At 43.2% G+C, this 18,549-nt stretch overlaps 2 protein-coding genes across 2 annotated transcripts; both read left to right on the plus strand.

The window, feature by feature from the left end:
• Window positions 1-398: 398 nt before the first annotated feature.
• Window positions 399-4,463, plus strand: LOC139749939 (ionotropic receptor 21a-like). The gene is made up of 5 exons (XM_071664367.1): window positions 399-1,535; window positions 1,853-2,103; window positions 2,861-3,056; window positions 3,531-3,674; window positions 4,009-4,463. The coding sequence occupies exons 1-5, from the start codon at window positions 453-455 to the stop codon at window positions 4,201-4,203; spliced, it is 1,869 nt and encodes a 622-aa protein (XP_071520468.1). The 5' UTR covers window positions 399-452; the 3' UTR covers window positions 4,204-4,463.
• A 5,869-nt stretch (window positions 4,464-10,332) lies between these two features.
• On the plus strand, window positions 10,333-18,508 carry LOC139750072 (ionotropic receptor 21a-like). The gene is given in 6 exon segments (XM_071664443.1): window positions 10,333-11,382; window positions 11,708-11,958; window positions 13,525-13,720; window positions 15,459-15,598; window positions 18,188-18,273; window positions 18,276-18,508. Coding segments are annotated over 6 exon segments (1,818 nt in total). The 3' UTR covers window positions 18,371-18,508.
• Window positions 18,509-18,549: the final 41 nt, after the last annotated feature.

Here is an 18,549-nt window from a genome sequence, read left to right on the forward strand (position 1 = left end):
ATATATATATATATTCTTGTGAAATATCACCAATTTTCCTCATTAACAATTCACCTCCATTACTTCAGTTCACCTCAGTGAATTGTATACGTCACATCCTTACATCTGCTTCTTTTTCTCAAACTCCATTTATTTGTGTGTGATGCAGGAATTCACAACACTTATGAGAGAGAAAAATATAGATGTATCATTATCATTTTACGACTTTATGACGAAATCCCTGAGACAGTGATGGCGTGACACCTCTTCGTGTGGATTTTTCCGGAGAGCAAGTCAGAGATGATGTGATATTTTCATGATCGATAGGAAAAAAACGTATCTAAAGACCAAAACTTTTCAAGATAAAAGATCTCTGAATATATGAACACGTCTCGTGGATTATAAAGGAAGGATGAAGCGATGGCAGCCGCTTTCAGCTGGGGAGGAACTTCGAGTGTTGTGGCCACGACAAGATGGTTGCAGTAAGGACTCTGGTCGCATCATGGATAGTACTGGGGTTCCTGCTTTACGCAGTTCACCCTTTGCAGAAGACTAAGACCTCTCCGGACACCCTGTGTTGCCATGACATGCTACAAGCTGTGTTGCCAAGCCTTCTGTCTGGGCGGGAATTCGTCTTGTATCTGGACCCTCACCTGGGCGTGAACTCACTGAAGGAGCTACTGAGTTTTCCAGGCCTGAAGGATCACCCCCGGATTCTGGTCAACCTGGCCTCCGACGGGTCAGCATGGTCCCTAAGCCAGACTCCGGCAGTACTGCGGGGAGCTAATCTTGTCCATATAGTCGTGTTTCAGGAGGATCCTCGGCCATTCTTTGAGTCCGTGTCTCTCCAGTGGAACCCAAAATATCTGGTACTCTTTAGCCTTTCTTTGAATATATTTCAACATCTCTTGACAGCTGAAGTTTTTAATGGGCCAGAGAAGTTGGTTCTTTTTGAGCGACAGTCACATGAAAGCAGCAAAACTGTCCCCATGCCTGAGGCGTACACTTACCTCCCATTCTCGAGGGAAAATCCCATAACTTCGCTGGGAGTGTGGAATGCTTCAGTCTCTGTGTCTCTCGAGGACGTCTTCCCTGACCGCTTTCCATCTTTCAATGGCTATAAGTTCTGGCTCGGCACCTGGTTTGACGATTACCCTTACCTGCACCAGTCCAAGAGGGATCCTGAAGGTGTAGGTGACGGCGTGGAAGTAGAGATGCTAGATGCCCTGGCCATGACACTAAATTTCACCTACCACCTGACCACAGAGCCTCCTGACCTCAACTGGGGAGACTACGAAAATGGTTCCTGGACCGGCATGTTGGGCATGGTTCACTCTGGTGATAAGAACTTCACCGTCAACTACTTCGGCTTCACAAACGAACGGATCGAGGCTTTCGACGCCAGCGTGTCCTACTGGAACGAGGGCTTCGGCTTAGCGCTCCTCACCCCGCCTCCCCTGCCCAAGTGGCGCAGTGTGTACTACCCATTCATGCCGCTGGTGTGGGCCTCCGTCACCGCCACCTTCATTATCGCTGTCGTCATTATGTTCCTGCAGGTGAGCGACGGGTCATTACTGGGAAGGAAAGTATAACCACCACTTGTTATCCCTCTGTACAGTAATTAGTAGCCGCTGTTACTACTTACACTCTTGTACCAATCCCGCCAGGACTGCTTGTTTCCCATACCTTCACGACTAATACTGAATTACAGTTTTCTTGTAACTATCACTTGTAACACATTGCACAGCTACATCTACTTTTTACCTGTAGCTTCGGCAGTGGATACTGACCTCTTGCAATTACCTTTTAACCCACCGTGTATTAAGCTGGCGTAAGATGTCCAAAAACGAAGAATTTTGTTTCATATTCCTAGGAGTGGGTGGAGGAGGACCCGTTGCTGGGCGGGGTTGGGAGGACGTGGCCCTACCTGCTACGGCCGGTGGTGAGCCACAGCCTGCCGCTGCTGCCCACCTCCCACTGGCAACGGGTGTTCGTCGGTACGTGGTGGCTCTACTGCTTCATCCTCACCACCGCCTACACTGCCAACCTCATCGCCTTCCTCACCATCCCTGTGTTTCCTGAGCGTATCCAGACCGTCCAGCAGCTGGCCCAGAGTGACTACAGGTAATGACTTGTACCTAGACCGTCCAGCAGCTGGCCCAGAGTGACTACAGGTAATGGCTTGTATCTAGCCCGTCCAGCAGCTGGCCCAGAGTGACTACAGGTATCCAGACCGTCCAGCAGCTGGCCCACGGAGGTTACAGTTAATGGTTCATCTAGACCTCAGAACGCCAGTCGTAGCTTGGTTACGGGTAATGACTTGCGTCCAGACCGCCAAGCAGCTGGCCCATGGTGACTGTAGTCGTTACTGGTTCACGTAAGTCGTCTGCAAATGATTTAGGATGTTACAATCCTACTGGGTCCAGAACTGTCAGCAGTCACAAGTGGCTCCTCATACACTGTATTTACACGAGGTTCCTCATACATTGTATTCACACGTGGCTCCTCATACACTGTATTTACACGAGGTTCCTCATACATTGTATTCACACGTGGCTCCTCATACATTGTATTCATACGTGGCTCCTCATGCACTGTATTTACACGTGGCTCCTCATACATTGTATTCACACGTGGCTTCTCATACACTCTATTTATACATGGCTCCACATATACTTTATTTACAAGTGGCTCCTCATATACTGTATTCACACGTGGCTCCTCATATTTTGTGTTCACACGTGGCTCCTCATACATTGTATTCGCACGTGGTTTCTTATATAACGTATTTACAAGTGGCTCCTCATATATTGTATTCACGCGTGGCTTCTCATACACAGCCATATCAAGACGTTCTCTGCCACACACCACTTCCCTGCAGGGTGTCTATGTACGACTACGGCGAGTTTGTCCCCGCGGCCCTGAAATCTTCGAAGGATCCTTATTACCGCACCCTGGGGGAGCGGCTGGACCTGTACTCGACTGACGACGAGTCCATGTACCCGGTCCTGAACGGTACTCACGCCTACATAGAGAGCTACTCCTACAGCCTAGTTTACATCTTTGACGTCTACCAGGTTCTCGCTCTACTTGCCTTTTCCAATGTTGTTCTCAGCAATAAACTCGAAAAATGAAAAGTGCTGAGAGTCACTGCATGAAATCCACGGGAATATTTTCAAAGCAATTCACATTACACTTTGTTTCTAGCCTTTGAAATCTTATCTTCTCTTTTTCTTGGAATTTTGAGTTTCGACTTGTCGATGAAAACCAGTGAATTTGTTGATTGACCAAAATATTCGTAAAAGCAGTGAACGTAAAATAGCTGGTATGTTCCAGTGATGTTTCAGCATTCAGCGAATTATCTTCCTTATGATATTTCACTTCAGAATTACACTCTGCATCATGATCAGTCCAAACGAGTATAAATACTTTGAATATCTTAATAGATAATGGTTCGTTCCAGTTCCATAAGCATTTTCTGTGCATAAAAGTTATATATATTTTGCCCATTTGAGATTAACAGTCACACCTTTCTCCCGCCACCCGTCCAGGTTACGAACGCTTACATGTTGCGAGAGCAGCTGTACCCGGGCCATCTCTGCTGGTACTTCCAGAAGAACACCGCCTGGAAGTACAAGTTCGACCACGGGATCCAGCGACTGGTGGAGGCTGGACTCATCCAGCACTGGCTTAAGGTGATCACGCTAACGTACCTTGACACATAAAGATCCGGTCAATACCTGTTATTATCTTCAAGAGCGAACGTCTTGGTCAATATACTATACTTTACAAGTCTCTTTTTCGTGATTATAACCCAGGAAAGTGTCTTAGGTTCTTTATATATATGTAACGGACATGATTATACACGGATTTAATTGATGGACATAGATAAAGGCAGTAACAAAGTATTGTGTAGACTATTGGTTTCTGGGTTATTGGACTGCTGGGTAGTCGTTTATTCAAGAATCATACCATACACGCGTCGAACGCACATCACAGATCTTATAAACCCATGGCTTCTTTCTGCAGGAGAAGACTGAGGACTTCCTGGGTGTGGATTACGAACGTAAACAGCAGCAGAAGGCGAAGGAGAGGGTCATCACCGCCCTCTCCCTGGAGCATGTCCAAGGAATCTTCTTCATCCTGCTGCTGGGCTGGGGCCTCAGTAGTCTCGTCTTCCTCCTGGAGGTCATCACTCGCCGCTGGTCTATGAAGGCTTACTGAACACCTGAATTGCCTCACTTCAAGGGCATCTGTCACATACGAGCTTCGTCAACGAAAAGAATTAGAATGTATCGGCAGGACAATGTGGTCATACAGTCTTTAAGGGCCAAGTTGACAAAGTTAGTAAAGTTCCACAGGATGATAGCTCCACCACATGTCAGGCAACCGTAAGATTTGCTTGCTGAAGACCAGTGAATAAAGTAACATAGGAATGATGCTTGCTAAGATTATTTACTGTACAATCTGTATTAAAAAGTTTCTCCTGCATCTCGTACAGCATCTTTTTCCTTCGTACTGGCTCAACACAGTGGTTGACCCGTGTGACGCACTGACACCATCTGAGCCTTAAGGCCACGGATGATTTAATACTTGATTACACACAAATTAAGACCGTCCAGTAATATACATGCAATATGTATTGCTACTGATGACAACAGCACGTCAAACCTGATCTAACTTGGTGAACGTGTTGTTTAAACTGCCCGGGTCCTGCTGGGGGAATGGCAAGGGAGGAAGGGTAGTCATGTTGCTTCCTCCTCATCGTTACATTCCTTCACACGTCATCAAGTACTAAACATATTCTTCAGGATGAAAATCATCTTATTCCATCTTGGTCTCTCCGCATACAAATCAGTCTCTTAGTCTGATTCTCATATTGATTCGATGTCTTAATGTTACTCTTACAAGAGCCATTATATAACCATCACAAGGATATTACAGCGAATACTATTGCCCTCCTAATTCAGTGTTCTAATCTCCATAATACACCACATATTCCAAGTTAATACCACGACGTCTCCATCCCACTTCTTTCTCCAGTGTGCGTAACCACCTGGTAAAACTTCACTCGTTTGAACTTCTTTATCTAACTTTGTTGTAGTAAATGCGGCTGCGTTAACTTTATCTTTCCGTTATCACCCAATTCCATTGTCTTCTAACATATGGATATTCCAAATGTGATGATATAATACAAGTAAAAGCTAACGTTCTCGACATTCGTAGCAACGGTCTGTTCCATATCCCTCCTTCCCACATTACAGCTATCATCATCACTGTGTCCCTACCTACAACAGATTGATAGATAACAGTTCTTCACCACCTCTCCTTATCCCTCCCACAATACCTAACACTCTTCCGTTATTCTTTATAATCAATTTCCTTAATCAACACTGTCATTAATCCTTCAATTCTTCCTGTGTTTCACCCGGCTCACCGCACACTCTCTTACACCTTACATTTTTTTTCCTGATAATTGTTACTTTCAAATGTTCTTCACATGACTGAAACTAGTAAATATCGCTGTTACAGACCGTACACATCTGTTGCTATGATTTATCAGTTTACCTCAGTCCTCGTTATCATCTTCGTCGCTGTCTCGCTCTCATGACACACTCGAGAATATCCCTCATGTCCTTCGGGCTCTTATACCTCTCTTAAATCTCTCGTTCCTCCACCTCCAGGTTAACTATCGATATCTTCTTGTCTCCCACAAATCCTAGTTGTTTCTGCAGTCGTTATGATCAGTATTCTCCTTTCATAATAAATTCTGTTTGATCCGCCTTTTCACCAGTAGCTTATATCTGTTTATTCCAGTCTCAATCTACCTATTGTCTTCCTACATCTCTGTGTTCATAACCAACTTCTAAAACCTCTCTTTTATTTGAGATACTTTCTTGTGCAACCGTAGTCTCAATCTGCTTTACTTTCTCCACAAGACAATCCATTTTTTTTCTTCCATCTTATTTACCTTTGCTTCTGTACCACCCACCAAATTCAAACGACAAAGAAAATAGATAATAATCATAAAAGATGGGGTAAGCAACCAGTAACATATACTTAAAAGCTATTCTGATATTTGCAAGAAAACAGTTTGTCTCCTCTTTGTGACACGGTTACAGGTTAGAGATGATGTCGACTCCCAAGTCTTTCATATGCAAAGTCTGAGGCTTCTTTTCTGCCAGATGATAATCATATGAAGGTCTTCCTTCACTTTGTCGCAGCCTCATTACTGTGCATGTTCTCAGGATGAATTTCATCCACCACGTATCAGACCCACACTGGAGTCTGATAAGGTCCCCCTGCAAGTGTAGCAATCCTGTGATTTTCACTCCCTTGATGACATTTGTATCATCTGCCAAGATATTCAGGTAATGGTGTGTGTGTGTGTGTGTGTGTGTGTGTGTGTGTGTGTGTGTGTGTGCGTGCGTGTGTAAAGGGGGGAGGGGGGGGGGGGTACCGGCGTGCGCAAGGGTATCTATGAAAATGAAAGTGGCTCTAACAGGCTGCAAAGGTCGCATAGGAAATCCCAGTGGCCCATTATCATTATTTTCCTAATGGTTCCAGAGGATGCCTGAAAAACTTCAGAGTTCCATTAACATTTTTCTGAATGAAACTAAAGACGATTTGATCGCACCTTGACATTTCCCACTCAGACACAGGGAGGGAGGGAGGGAGAGAGATGTCACACTTTATGACGAAATGTCACAACTCATATACTCAAAACCTTTTCCGCTGCGAAATTATCTGATAGAATTTTATGCATTTTGATGAGTTCTTTACCTGCCTCAGGGTTCGCTCCTCACATGTTTCGAAGCATCAGCTGGATGAAGATTAAGGTGAATAGTTGAACAAAGGAGTGCTAGTACCCGTCTGTGTCTGGTGCTAATGTCAGGAAAGACAGCAGCGGAAAGTCGCCCTAGTCTTCCGTACTTGTGGCCTTCAAGCAGAGAAAACAATACGTGTGGCACTGAATAAAATGGCGGTCAAATCCACAGGTACTGTCATGGTTCATCAAGAATCTGAAAACATATACAACCCCGACAATAACCCCCCCCCCCCCACACACCACACCACACACACACACACACACAGAACCACTTGTTATGTTATTACAAGAGCCACGGTGAGAAGGGGGAAACACACGGGTTATATATATGGCTAGTGAATCCTGATCCTAGAGCAGGGATGATCCTAGAGTAAGGATACTTCAGTGAAGGTTATGTGATGATCCTAGGGTCGGGATACCTCAGTGAAGGTTATGTGATGATCCTAGAGTAGGGATTCCTCAGTGAAGGTTATGTGATGATCCTAGAGTAGGGTTACCTCAGTGAAGGTTATGTGATGATCCTAGGGTCGGGATACCTCAGTGAAGGTTATGTGATGATCCTAGAGTAGGGTTACCTCAGTGAAGGTTATGTGATGATCCTAGGGTCGGGATACCTCAGTGAAGGTTATGTGATGATCCTAGAGTAGGGATTCCTCAGTGAAGGTTATGTGATGATCCTAGAGTAGGGTTACCTCAGTGAAGGTTATGTGATGATCCTAGGGTCGGGATACCTCAGTGAAGGTTATGTGATGATCCTAGAGTAAGGATACTTCAGTGAAGGTTATGTGATGATCCTAGGGTCGGGATACCTCAGTGAAGGTTATGTGATGATCCTGGAGTAGGGTTACCTCAGTGAAGGTTATGTGATGATCCTAGAGTAGGGTTACCTCAGTGAAGGTTATGTGATGATCCTAGAGTAGGGTTACCTCAGTGAAGGTTATGTGATGATCCTAGAGTAGGGTTACCTCAGTGAAGGTTATGTGATGATCCTAGAGTAGGGATTCCTCAGTGAAGGTTATGTGATGATCCTAGAGTAGGGATTCCTCAGTGAAGGTTATGTGATGATCCTAGAGTAGGGATTCCTCAGTGAAGGTTATGTGATGATCCTAGAGTAGGGATTCCTCAGTGAAAGTTATGTGATGAGCCATATAAACACACTAGAGCACTACATAATATAGCGTCCCCTGTATCACTAACTTCTCATCTCTGGGTCCTACATTACCTATGTTTTGTAACTGCTTCGTTGACCCCGACTTGTGTACAAATGTCCTACTCCTGTACTGTGTAAAAAGCCTGAAAGCCTTTCCTTACACATGCCAACCCTTAAGGGAAATTCACTAAATCTATGGGAAACATCGCCTGCCTCTGACTCGCTTTATGTACTACTGTACTATCCATGTAAGTACAAAGGAATTCAAACAGCAACAGAGCAGTAGGAACCTTCAAAGCTGTTTGTGATACCTGAAGATATCAGATACTTGGGATTTGTTTTTCATTTCAGGAATCAGTTTGGAAGCTCGACGCTGTACTCTCTCTGTTTTGCCAACGTCTTTTTTTCAATAAGGGTAATATCAACACATTATTCAAGATGTAGACGCACTGGTAAATCATTAAGAGTAAGAAGGATTTCCACTGATTCATATTCGATAGCCCTTAGTATGAATCTATGAATTTTGTTTTTCTCTTTTCAATGCTTCTGTGCACTACTTATATGGTTTTAGTTTAACAGAGATTATTACGCCCGAATATTTTTTCTCATTTACATTTTGCAGTTCAAAAGAATTCAGACTGCGGCTTACCTTCTCGTTTTGACTACCGATATGTAGAACTGATCGTTATCAAAATTCATTTGCCGTCTATAAGCCCAGTCCATCAGTGTGACTGTTAGTTTGAAGCTGTAGATGTGAAAATTCGTTTGCAGCTTTATTTTTCAGCTTAATATCATCTGCGAACGTTGATGTTTTACAATGCAGCCCATTATCAATATCACTGATATCTAGGAGATAAAGAACTGGTTGTATGTGACACACCACTTGTTACATCCAACCATTCTGAGGCTCGACCATTAATCACAACTTTGTTTACGGCCAGTTAACCAATTTCCAGTCCATTGAAGCATAACTACATCAATACCATGGGACTTAACTTTCTAGTTAACATCAATGCGGAAGCTATCGAATGCTTTTTGAAAATCTAGACATGATGACATCAACTGCTTTGATTTCGTCTTACACTATTCATGTTCATTGTAACATATAGGAAATCATGGAAATTTGTCAGACACGAATAATTTCGTTGAAAACCTCTAAATGATTTACAATTTTGTCCCGAGTGATGGTTTCCACAAGTATTTCAACTACAGGCGTTAAACATTTGATGTGAAATTTCCGGATAGTGACTTATTACCATTTTCTGAATATCGGTGTTACATACGCAAACTTCCATTCAACCGGAACGTTTCCCGTAGCAAGTGAATTATTGAAAGGGGCAGTCAACTAACTTATTTTTTCTCTTTCATTGTCCTCGGATAACACTTATCAAGACCTCATGTTAAATCTATTTTCATTCAGTTTCTTACTGATATTACATCTTTTATATCAATGTGTTACAGAACGTTCACTTGTTATCAGTGAAACTGGATTTGGGACGTCTTCCATCGTAAAGACAGGTGCTAAATTTAGGGTCTTTTTCGATTTTCGGCAGTATGAGCTAGTCTATCATATCGTTTACTGGCCTCTTTGAATTTCTTATGAGCTACTTTTTTAGACAACATACGCTCCTTTATTTCATCGTTGCATAACCTTGTCTTAGTTTTAGGAAAAACACCATGTACCATGTGAGAAGATAAGGTTTAGTGATGACGTTGTATCACTTCCTCTTATCCTAGCCTGTTTACTGACGTGATAGTACAGGAAACCTTCCTACACTGGGCGATCTGCCCCCAGCATCATCTCCACTACATGGGTAGTGTAGGGGTTCTTCCCTCACTCCCGGCACAGGAGACACGTATTAGCTTTAATAAGCACAGTTCTAGTACAGGAGTGAGATGCAGTAGCCCCTCAGCGGCCTCTCATCACGTCTATGAGGTGTACCTGCTCATCAACAGCATCCCTACCAGCATGCCATTGAGGCGCAGCATTGAGATACAGTCAATTAGAACATCCCATGCTTAACATATCATCTGCAGTAATCCTTACTCAGCCAACCCACTCTACCACACCCTCCAAGCACACTCCTCTCCCCTCAGCCAACCTACACTACCGCATCTTCCGAACACACTCATCTCCCCTCCCTCCAGAACCGTAAAGTAAAAAATATGTATATATCTTACGCTGGCATTTGCTCAGCGCCTGCACATGACCATACCTGATTGTTGGGCAAGTATTGACCACAAGCATCATGACGAGTGCGTGTGCGTGAGCCAGACACTTCCCAATATATGCTATTCATGAGGAACCCAGTACTCAGAGCACATACTGAGGCGTCAGGAAACGGAGTAATAATTGGCCTGCACTGATGCCGCAATGGCTTCAGCACTGGTCGTCTGCACACTCCTCACGGCTCACCCAGTGATTGGTCTTTTAGAGAAGGAATTCTCAAATGTTTCGTTTCAACTTCAGGTGCTGGAGGATGTTTTGAAAGGTCCTCTGTCAGGTCGTGACATTGTTCTGTACCTGGATTCCAACCTGGAAGTGAGGATCCTGCAGCAGCTGTTGGCCGTTCCAGCACTCCGGGATATCCCCCGCGTCCTGACTGATCTGGGTACTGATGGGTCTTTGTGGTCCCGGAGCCAGACAGCGGCAGTACTCCGGGGAGCCCACCTCATTCATATCGTCATTTTCGTGGAGGATCCTCGGCCATTCTTTGAGCACATGCCGATCCGGTGGAATCCTAAATATCTGATGCTATTTAGTTTGGCTAATCGAAGATTTCAAAATCTTCTGGATCACACATTTCATAGAGTCGAGAAACTAGTTCTCATTGATAAACTCTCGTCAAGGTCCTCTGTCATGTCTCCAAGAGCGGGAATTTATACATTCTTTCCCTTTTCAGTGGGAAACAAATCGAAACTGGTAGGAATCTGGGATTTCAGGATTCATTCAAGGTTGCAACACATATTTGTTGATCGATTTCCCTCGTTTGAAGGATATGAATTTGAACTTGGAACATGGCTCATCGACGTTCCGTATCTTTATGAGAAAGGGAATACTTCCGATGGCGTTGCTGAGGAAATGTTAAAGGCCATGGGTCAGGTCCTCAACTATAGCTACACTTTGACGCTGGAGCCGCCAGACAGCTTGTGGGGATCCCTGGACAATGGCTCCTGGAGCGGTATGCTAGGGATGGTCAACCGTAAAGAGAAGAACTTCACCGTGAACTCCATGTCTTTCACCCATGATCGTGTGGAAGCGTTCGACGCTAGCGTCTCTTACTGGATGGAGGGATTCCGGCTGACCATGATGATACCGCCGCCGTTGGACAAGTGGCACGGGGCATACTACCCGTTTACATCGTCCGTCTGGCTCTTCATCGGCCTCACCTTCACATTGGCCATCTTCAGCATGACAGTACAGGTATGTCTGTGTTCATTTCGGGAGAAAAAAATGATTTCATATCACAACAAAGAATACTAATTGTCATTTCTGTATAATGAAGGGTTTCCAAGAAAAAATTTCGATAAGAATACCATGGCATCTATCAAAATTAGTTATCGACTACATGAAATTATAGAGAGGATCAATTACGCAATTTTTCAGCTTAATCATCGACAAACGAAAGAAACAAATCATTGCCTAAGAATGACAATCTACATCACCGGCTATGGCTTAAACCAAGTCTGAGAACAAAAGCTGTCCGCTTAAATATTTTTTTTAAACCTGACTGTATGTATATTCCTAGGAGTGGGTGGAGGAGGACCCGTTGCTGGGCGGGGTGGGGAGGACGTGGCTCTACCTGCTACGGCCGGTGGTGAGCCACAGCCTGCCGCTGCTGCCCACCTCCCACTGGCAACGGGTGTTCGTCGGTACGTGGTGGCTCTACTGCTTCATCCTCACCACCGCCTACACTGCCAACCTCATCGCCTTCCTCACCATCCCTGTGTTTCCTGAGCGTATCCAGACCGTCCAGCAGCTGGCCCAGAGTGACTACAGGTAATGGGCTGTACATAGACCCTCCAGCAGTTGGCTCTGGGTGATGCAAGTATTGGACTGTATCCAAACCGTCTCACTGTACATCACAACGTGCAGCAGCCGTGCCACTGTGTGACACCTGCAGCAACTTGCCATTGGATGTATCACCTTGCAGCAGCTGTCCTACTGTATCTAGCACTGTGAAGCAGCCGTACATTGTGCAGCAGAGTGCAGCAGCCATCTCAATGTGTGTAACGCTGTTCAGCAGCCGTGTCACTGTATGTAGCACCGTACAGCAGCCATGCCACTGTGTAACACGGTGCAGCAACCGTCCCACTGTTTGTTGCACCGTGTAGCAGCCGTCTCGCTGTTTGTAGCACCGTGCAACAGCCGTCCCACTGTTTGCTGCACCGTGCAGCAGCAATGCCACTGTGTAGCACCGTGCAGCAGCAATGCCACTGTGTAGCACCGTGCAGCAGCCATCCCACTATACGTTACACCGTGCAGCAGCTATCTCACTGTGTGTTGCACCGTGCAGCAGACGGAATCATCCGGATGACGATATATTCATGTCTTGAGGTGATTATGAAAACAAGATAAAAGATATTATTTACGTACAGTTAGTGAGGATGATATATTATCAACATTTAAAACTTACTGGCGATCTTATGTACGTCTTGCGGAAGACAGATTTTGTACTCAGATCTGTTGGGTATTTCTCAGAAACATCGATGGAAGTAACAAGCACTCTAGTCCTTCTGTATTTTCTTTTTTGAGGAAACGATGGCAATAAACTCTTTATACTAGATTCTGCGACCTATCGAACTCAATATTTCCCATTACAAACTTCCAGCACCGTGTCAGTATGGGACTGACCTAAACCGACCTAGTAGTCAGCACGATAACCTCCTAGCTACAACATTTGCAAGGAAGGATTAGCACCTTCGCACAGACACTCTACAGTCAGCACAGATACACGTGAATCAGTGGGTAATTAACACAGATTTCATATACTTTTCCCATCTTTGACGATATCCTAGCACAAATATTTCTACTCATTCCCAAGATCTGTGCAGGTAAGAAGTAACATACAAAACAGCTTCTCTAATAGCTTGGAAAGTCTTCAGTGACGCAGGTACAAACAAGCATAACAAAAGTATATGGATGTGCTGAACTCAGAAGGCACAATCGTCAGCCAGGTGAGTATATCAGAGAAGAGAGTATGCATTGGTTGTATCTCGCCCAACATTACTTCCGTCTGAGATTATCAGTGCGAATACAATAACAGACCGTCTGTCTGGCTCATCGTATAAAGAATAGATTGTCACGTCGTGAGAATACAAATACTGGTAGATTATCATCATTCTGTTCACAAAATAACATTACAGTATCATTAAAGTATGGACATATAGGAGGGAAATCACTTTAAAACAGAGTGATTACTGAACTGGCTATTTCTCATAAACTTCGGGAAAACGTTAGAGTATATTTTCAGTGTATGTACGTATGTTACCACTCTGGTATTCATTGACTGACGTCCTGCCAAGGCTTCATGATAAGTCTCCTATCTGGAACGTGTTCCTTCAGGGTCTCTATGAACGACTACGGCGACTTTGTGCCGGGCGCTCTGAGGGCCTCTGAATCCCAGGTGTACCGCACCATCGGGGACAAGCTGGACTTGGTGGAGAACGACGATCAGGCGATGGGTCTCCTGACCAACGGTACGCACGCCTTCCTCGAGCTGCACTCCTTCAACCGCTACGTCGTCAGGGCCGTATACAAGGTAGGTGGGTCAGGCGAGGCCTGTCAGGTTCTGCCACACCTAACATGACTGGGAATAATGCATCCTTCCATTATTGTGCATAGTAATAATAATAATAATGATAATAAAAATGATAATAATGATAATGATAAAATAAAATAATAATAATAATAATAATAATAATAATAATAATAATAATATAGTAACGATAATAATCACAATAATAATAATGATATCATTATTATTATTATCATTATCGTTATTCATTTTCATTAATATCATTATTACTATTATCATTATTCCGCATCAAAGATTACCGACAAAAATTAAGTCACATGGCGTTCATGGGACTATACTTCACTGGACAGGAAACTGGGTGACTGGTAGCAAACAGAGTTGTGATTAATGGTCAAGCCTCAGGATGGTTAGACGTAACAAGTGCAGTGCCACAAGGATCAGTCTTAGGACCGGTTCTCTTTCTCATATACATTCATGATATTGATAATGGGCTGCATTGCAAGTTATCAAAATTCACTGATGATACATGGTTGGGAAATAAATCTACAAATGAACTCGAACGTCCACAGCTTCAAACTGACATAAACAAACTGATGGACGAGTCTCATAAGTGGCATATAAATTTTAATATCGATAAGTGTAAAGTTTAACATATCGGTAGTAAAAACGAAAAGGCAAGCTACAGTATGAATTCTGTTGAACTGCAAACGGTTAATGAGGAAAACGACCTGGATTTGATAACCTCTGGTGACCTAAATCCAAGTAAGCAGTGCACAGGAGCAGTGAAAAGAGCGAGTTTCTGATATCTTCTATTACCACAAACAGAATTGAAAGGACCCAGTGGTCTGTTGCTGTTTGAATTCCTATGTATCCCTTTGTATTATTATTATTGATATAAACTTAGATTTAGTATCATAACCCCTTGATCCCTTTTACGTTTCCTGTAGTTATCAGCAAATACGACACGCGCATCACTGTGACCTTACACACACACACACACACACACAGGACCTAAACACCCTCTTCTACCACATGGCTCACTTCAGCTTCCATGCTTCCATTCGCTGCCACGTCCATTCCCAAGTATCTGAAAATTCCCACTTCCTACAGGTTCTGTCCATTCCAACTCTCCAACTAACCTATCTCTGCTCTAGTAAACCTAATAACCTTGCCTTTATTCATATTTACCCTCAACTTTCTCCTTTTACACACCCTTCCAAACTCAGACACTAGCTTCTGCAGTTTCTCACTCGAATCTGCCACAAACGCCGTGTCATATGCAAATAACAACTGACTCACTTCTCAGACCCTCCAAATCCCGATGGACCGCAGACTTGCCCCTCTCTTCAAGACCCTTGTATTTACCTCCCTCATCAACCCATCCATAAACAAATCAAACAGCCATGATGACATCACATACCCTTGCCCCAGACCACTCAACCTCCTCTCTTCCTACTTGCACACACGCCTTACTGTCTTGACTACTTTGAGCAACTTTCCTCCCACGCCATATATTTGTAACAACTTCCACTGAATATCTCTAAGATGGCAAAATGATCAAGAGACTTACGTCCACGAATCTATTTATTCAGATCAATTTCAAAATATGTTAGAACATTAAATCGAGCCTTTAGGATTCTATATGTAGTGTTAAGCACCGAACGCCACATGCTGTACGCTTAGGTTTAAGAAGTGAGCAAAATGCCACGAGATGTGTTGTTAAGAATGACCCTCATCCCAGGTAACGCGCTCGTACATGCTTCAGGATCAGCTGTACCCAAGCCACCTGTGCTGGTACTTCCAGAAGAACACCGCCTGGAAGTCCAAGTTCGACCACGGGATCCAGCGACTGGTTGAGGCTGGACTCGTCCAGCACTTATAAGGTGATATATATATATATATATATATATATATATATATATATATATATATATATATATATATATATATATACCCGGGGATAGGGGTGAAGGTGAAATCGCACTTCAGTAGTTCATACAATTATATTTAACATGTAATCTTTCTGTACATATGGCACGACATGTTTCATGGAGACAATCCACCTCATCAGGTGCCATTACTTAAAGTTATTTAAATCCCAATATCACATTTGGTTCCCGCCGTCCAACACTAATCTTTCTAGTCCAAACAAGCACTGTCTGCTATATCTGGTCGTAAGTCTTGTACGGGAGAGTGATTAAGGAGGGTCAGGTGGCGGGGGTTGACCTGGGTAGCTGGGTGTGTCATGAACAACTTTTCTTTTATGTTTCCGTGTTTTGTCAATTCTCTCCTAATGATTTGGTTAATGCTAGGACGGGTTTTAAAATTGCCTGGGGACAAATCAGAATGCTTAGTATTAGCAATTAAGACATTCAATGACTTTACATGAGGCATAATCAGCAGAGGGGTATAAGATAACGGGATTTTCAAGAACTATAGGGTGATCATTTTCATGGCAATGTTTAACGATCGCATTTTTGTGGTCATCCCTCCGTACTGAATGTCGATGCCAATAACACCTCTCCAGCACAGTCTTACCCGTCTGGCCTTCATAAATATATTTAGACTTATCCTTATTTGTAATAAATAAGGAAAAGTTTGAAAGTTTAGTGTTGCCCTATTCTCCCAGCTTAGCTAATTCTAGACATGTTCGAAAAAAAAAAAAGTGTTCTTGTTATGTTGCTCTCCAGTAAAATAACACCATCAGCAAGATCTTGATAAATAATAGGCCAAATCATGCAACAATTGGAAGTGTTTACGCCGTCAAATGCAAGGCATGTAAATATGTTTATGTAGGCCAGACTGGTAAGGCTGTAACGGAGAGGTGTTATTGGCAGAGACAGCCAGTCCGGAGAGGTGACCACAAAAATGCGATCGCTGAACATTGCCATGGAAATTATCACCTCATAGATCTTGAAAACCCCGTCATCTTATGCCCCTCTGCTGATTATGCCACATAACGTCATTGAATCTATCTTGATTGCTAATACAAAGAACTTTAATTTGTCCTCAGGCAATTTCAAAGCCCATCTTGGCATCAACCAAATGATTATGAAAGAACTGACAAAATACGAAAACAAAAAAAGATTTCATGACACACCCAGCTACCCAGGTCAACCCCCGCCACTTGACCCTCCTTGATCACTCTCCCTTACAAGGGTCACGACCAGATACAGCAAACAGTGCTTGGCCTAGAAGGATTGGTGTTAGGACGGCGGGAACCAAGTGTGATGTTGGGATGTAAATAACTTTGTCAAGTACTGACACATGATGAGGTGGACTGTCTCTATGAAACATGTGCCACATGTATAAAAAAGATTACGTTAAATAGAATTGTATGGACTCTTACTATATATATATATATATATATATATATATATATATATATATATATATATATATATATATATATATATATATATATAAGGGAGCGGGGGGCTGGAAATCCTCCCCTCTCATTTTTGATCTTCCAAAGGAAGGAACAGAGACGGGGGCCAAGTGGGGATTTCCCTCAGAGGCTCAGTCCTCTGTTCCTAGAGCTACCTCGCTACTGCGGGAAATGGCGAATAGTATGAAAAAAAGATATATGTATGTATGTATATATATATATATATATATATATATATATATATATATATATATATATATATATATATAGATAGATAGATAGATAGATAGATAGATAGAGATAGATTGATAGATAGATAGAGAGAGAGAGAGAGAGAGAGAGAGAGAGAGAGAGAGAGAGAGAGAGAGAGAGAGAGAGAGAGAGAGAGAGAGAGAGCGTATCATCACATATCTATACGTACAGATCAATCATTTTCCAATATACCTACAAATCTGATATTCAGTAACAGACACATGTGTCTCAGTTTGATTATAATAAACTTAATAATCAAAGATGACTTCATAACAATCCTTGATGACTTGCTCGGGTTGGTCACACGGTGGCTGCTAGCAGCTTGGCACTGACCTAGTCTGGCCCTAACTCAGCCTGGCACTGACCACAGTAATCAACCTCATCAGATTTCCAGTAAATAAAAGACGATACACTTTTTCATTTTGTAATGAAGTGTTGCTGTATAAACGACATAAAACCAAACACTGAAGATAACTGTGCTGCACATAATGTTAGCTGTTGTCGGGAAACTGATTTCACTTCTAATACAACGTACATCTTTGCTCTGTTATTTACCATCTTTGACATATACTTCGTCGTTTACACTTTCATCGCCGTCAGTAAACCAGCCGGGACATGATTTCCACGTCTCATCCACTTACCTTAGCCAATCGTATTTACATCTGATTATCTTCGTCCTTAGACCAGTAAAATCTTCGTGTTTTCAGACATCTTAATTTAGATATCAATATTTAGCGGTTTTCCAGTGACGTAGCCAGATCAGACACGTGAGCATTAAGGTGATTATATTTCTAAAGTTAGTTAATTATGAAACTTTTACTGTTCTCTTGCCAGGAAAAGATGGAAGAATTTATGGGTCGGGAGGTCTACGAGGGTCGGGAGCAACCAGAGCTGGCAGGGAAGGAGAAGCAGCCGCTTATCTGGAGCACCTACACGCAGCCTTCTTCATCATCCTTCTTGGCTGGGCGGTCGCTGCTGCTGCCATCTTCCTGGAGCTGTTGCTTCGCTGGTGATGCCAACACCAGCAAACATGCGGATGATGTAATCAATCACAAAAGAGCTTTATGTGCAGGTGCGGCTGGATAACGCTTTGGGTAATCACACAAGTGAGGTACATGTACGTGTACCCAGTCAAAGTGACAGATATACAGGACGTTTTACAGAGCAAATTCTACAATACATTATACATTTA

This window comes from Panulirus ornatus, chromosome 1 (assembly GCF_036320965.1).
Source record: "Panulirus ornatus isolate Po-2019 chromosome 1, ASM3632096v1, whole genome shotgun sequence".
In the NCBI taxonomy this organism is placed as follows: Eukaryota; Metazoa; Arthropoda; class Malacostraca; order Decapoda; family Palinuridae; genus Panulirus; species Panulirus ornatus.

Excerpts from the sequence above, each read along its gene's own strand:
- LOC139749939 (XM_071664367.1), top strand. The coding sequence starts at position 453 with ATGGTTGCAGTAAGGACTCTGGTCGCATCATGGATAGTACTGGGGTTC. Across the intron at positions 1,536-1,852 it reads TCGTCATTATGTTCCTGCAG|GAGTGGGTGGAGGAGGACCC; the intron begins GTGAGCGACGGG and ends TCATATTCCTAG. Across the intron at positions 3,675-4,008 it reads TCATCCAGCACTGGCTTAAG|GAGAAGACTGAGGACTTCCT; the intron begins GTGATCACGCTA and ends TTCTTTCTGCAG.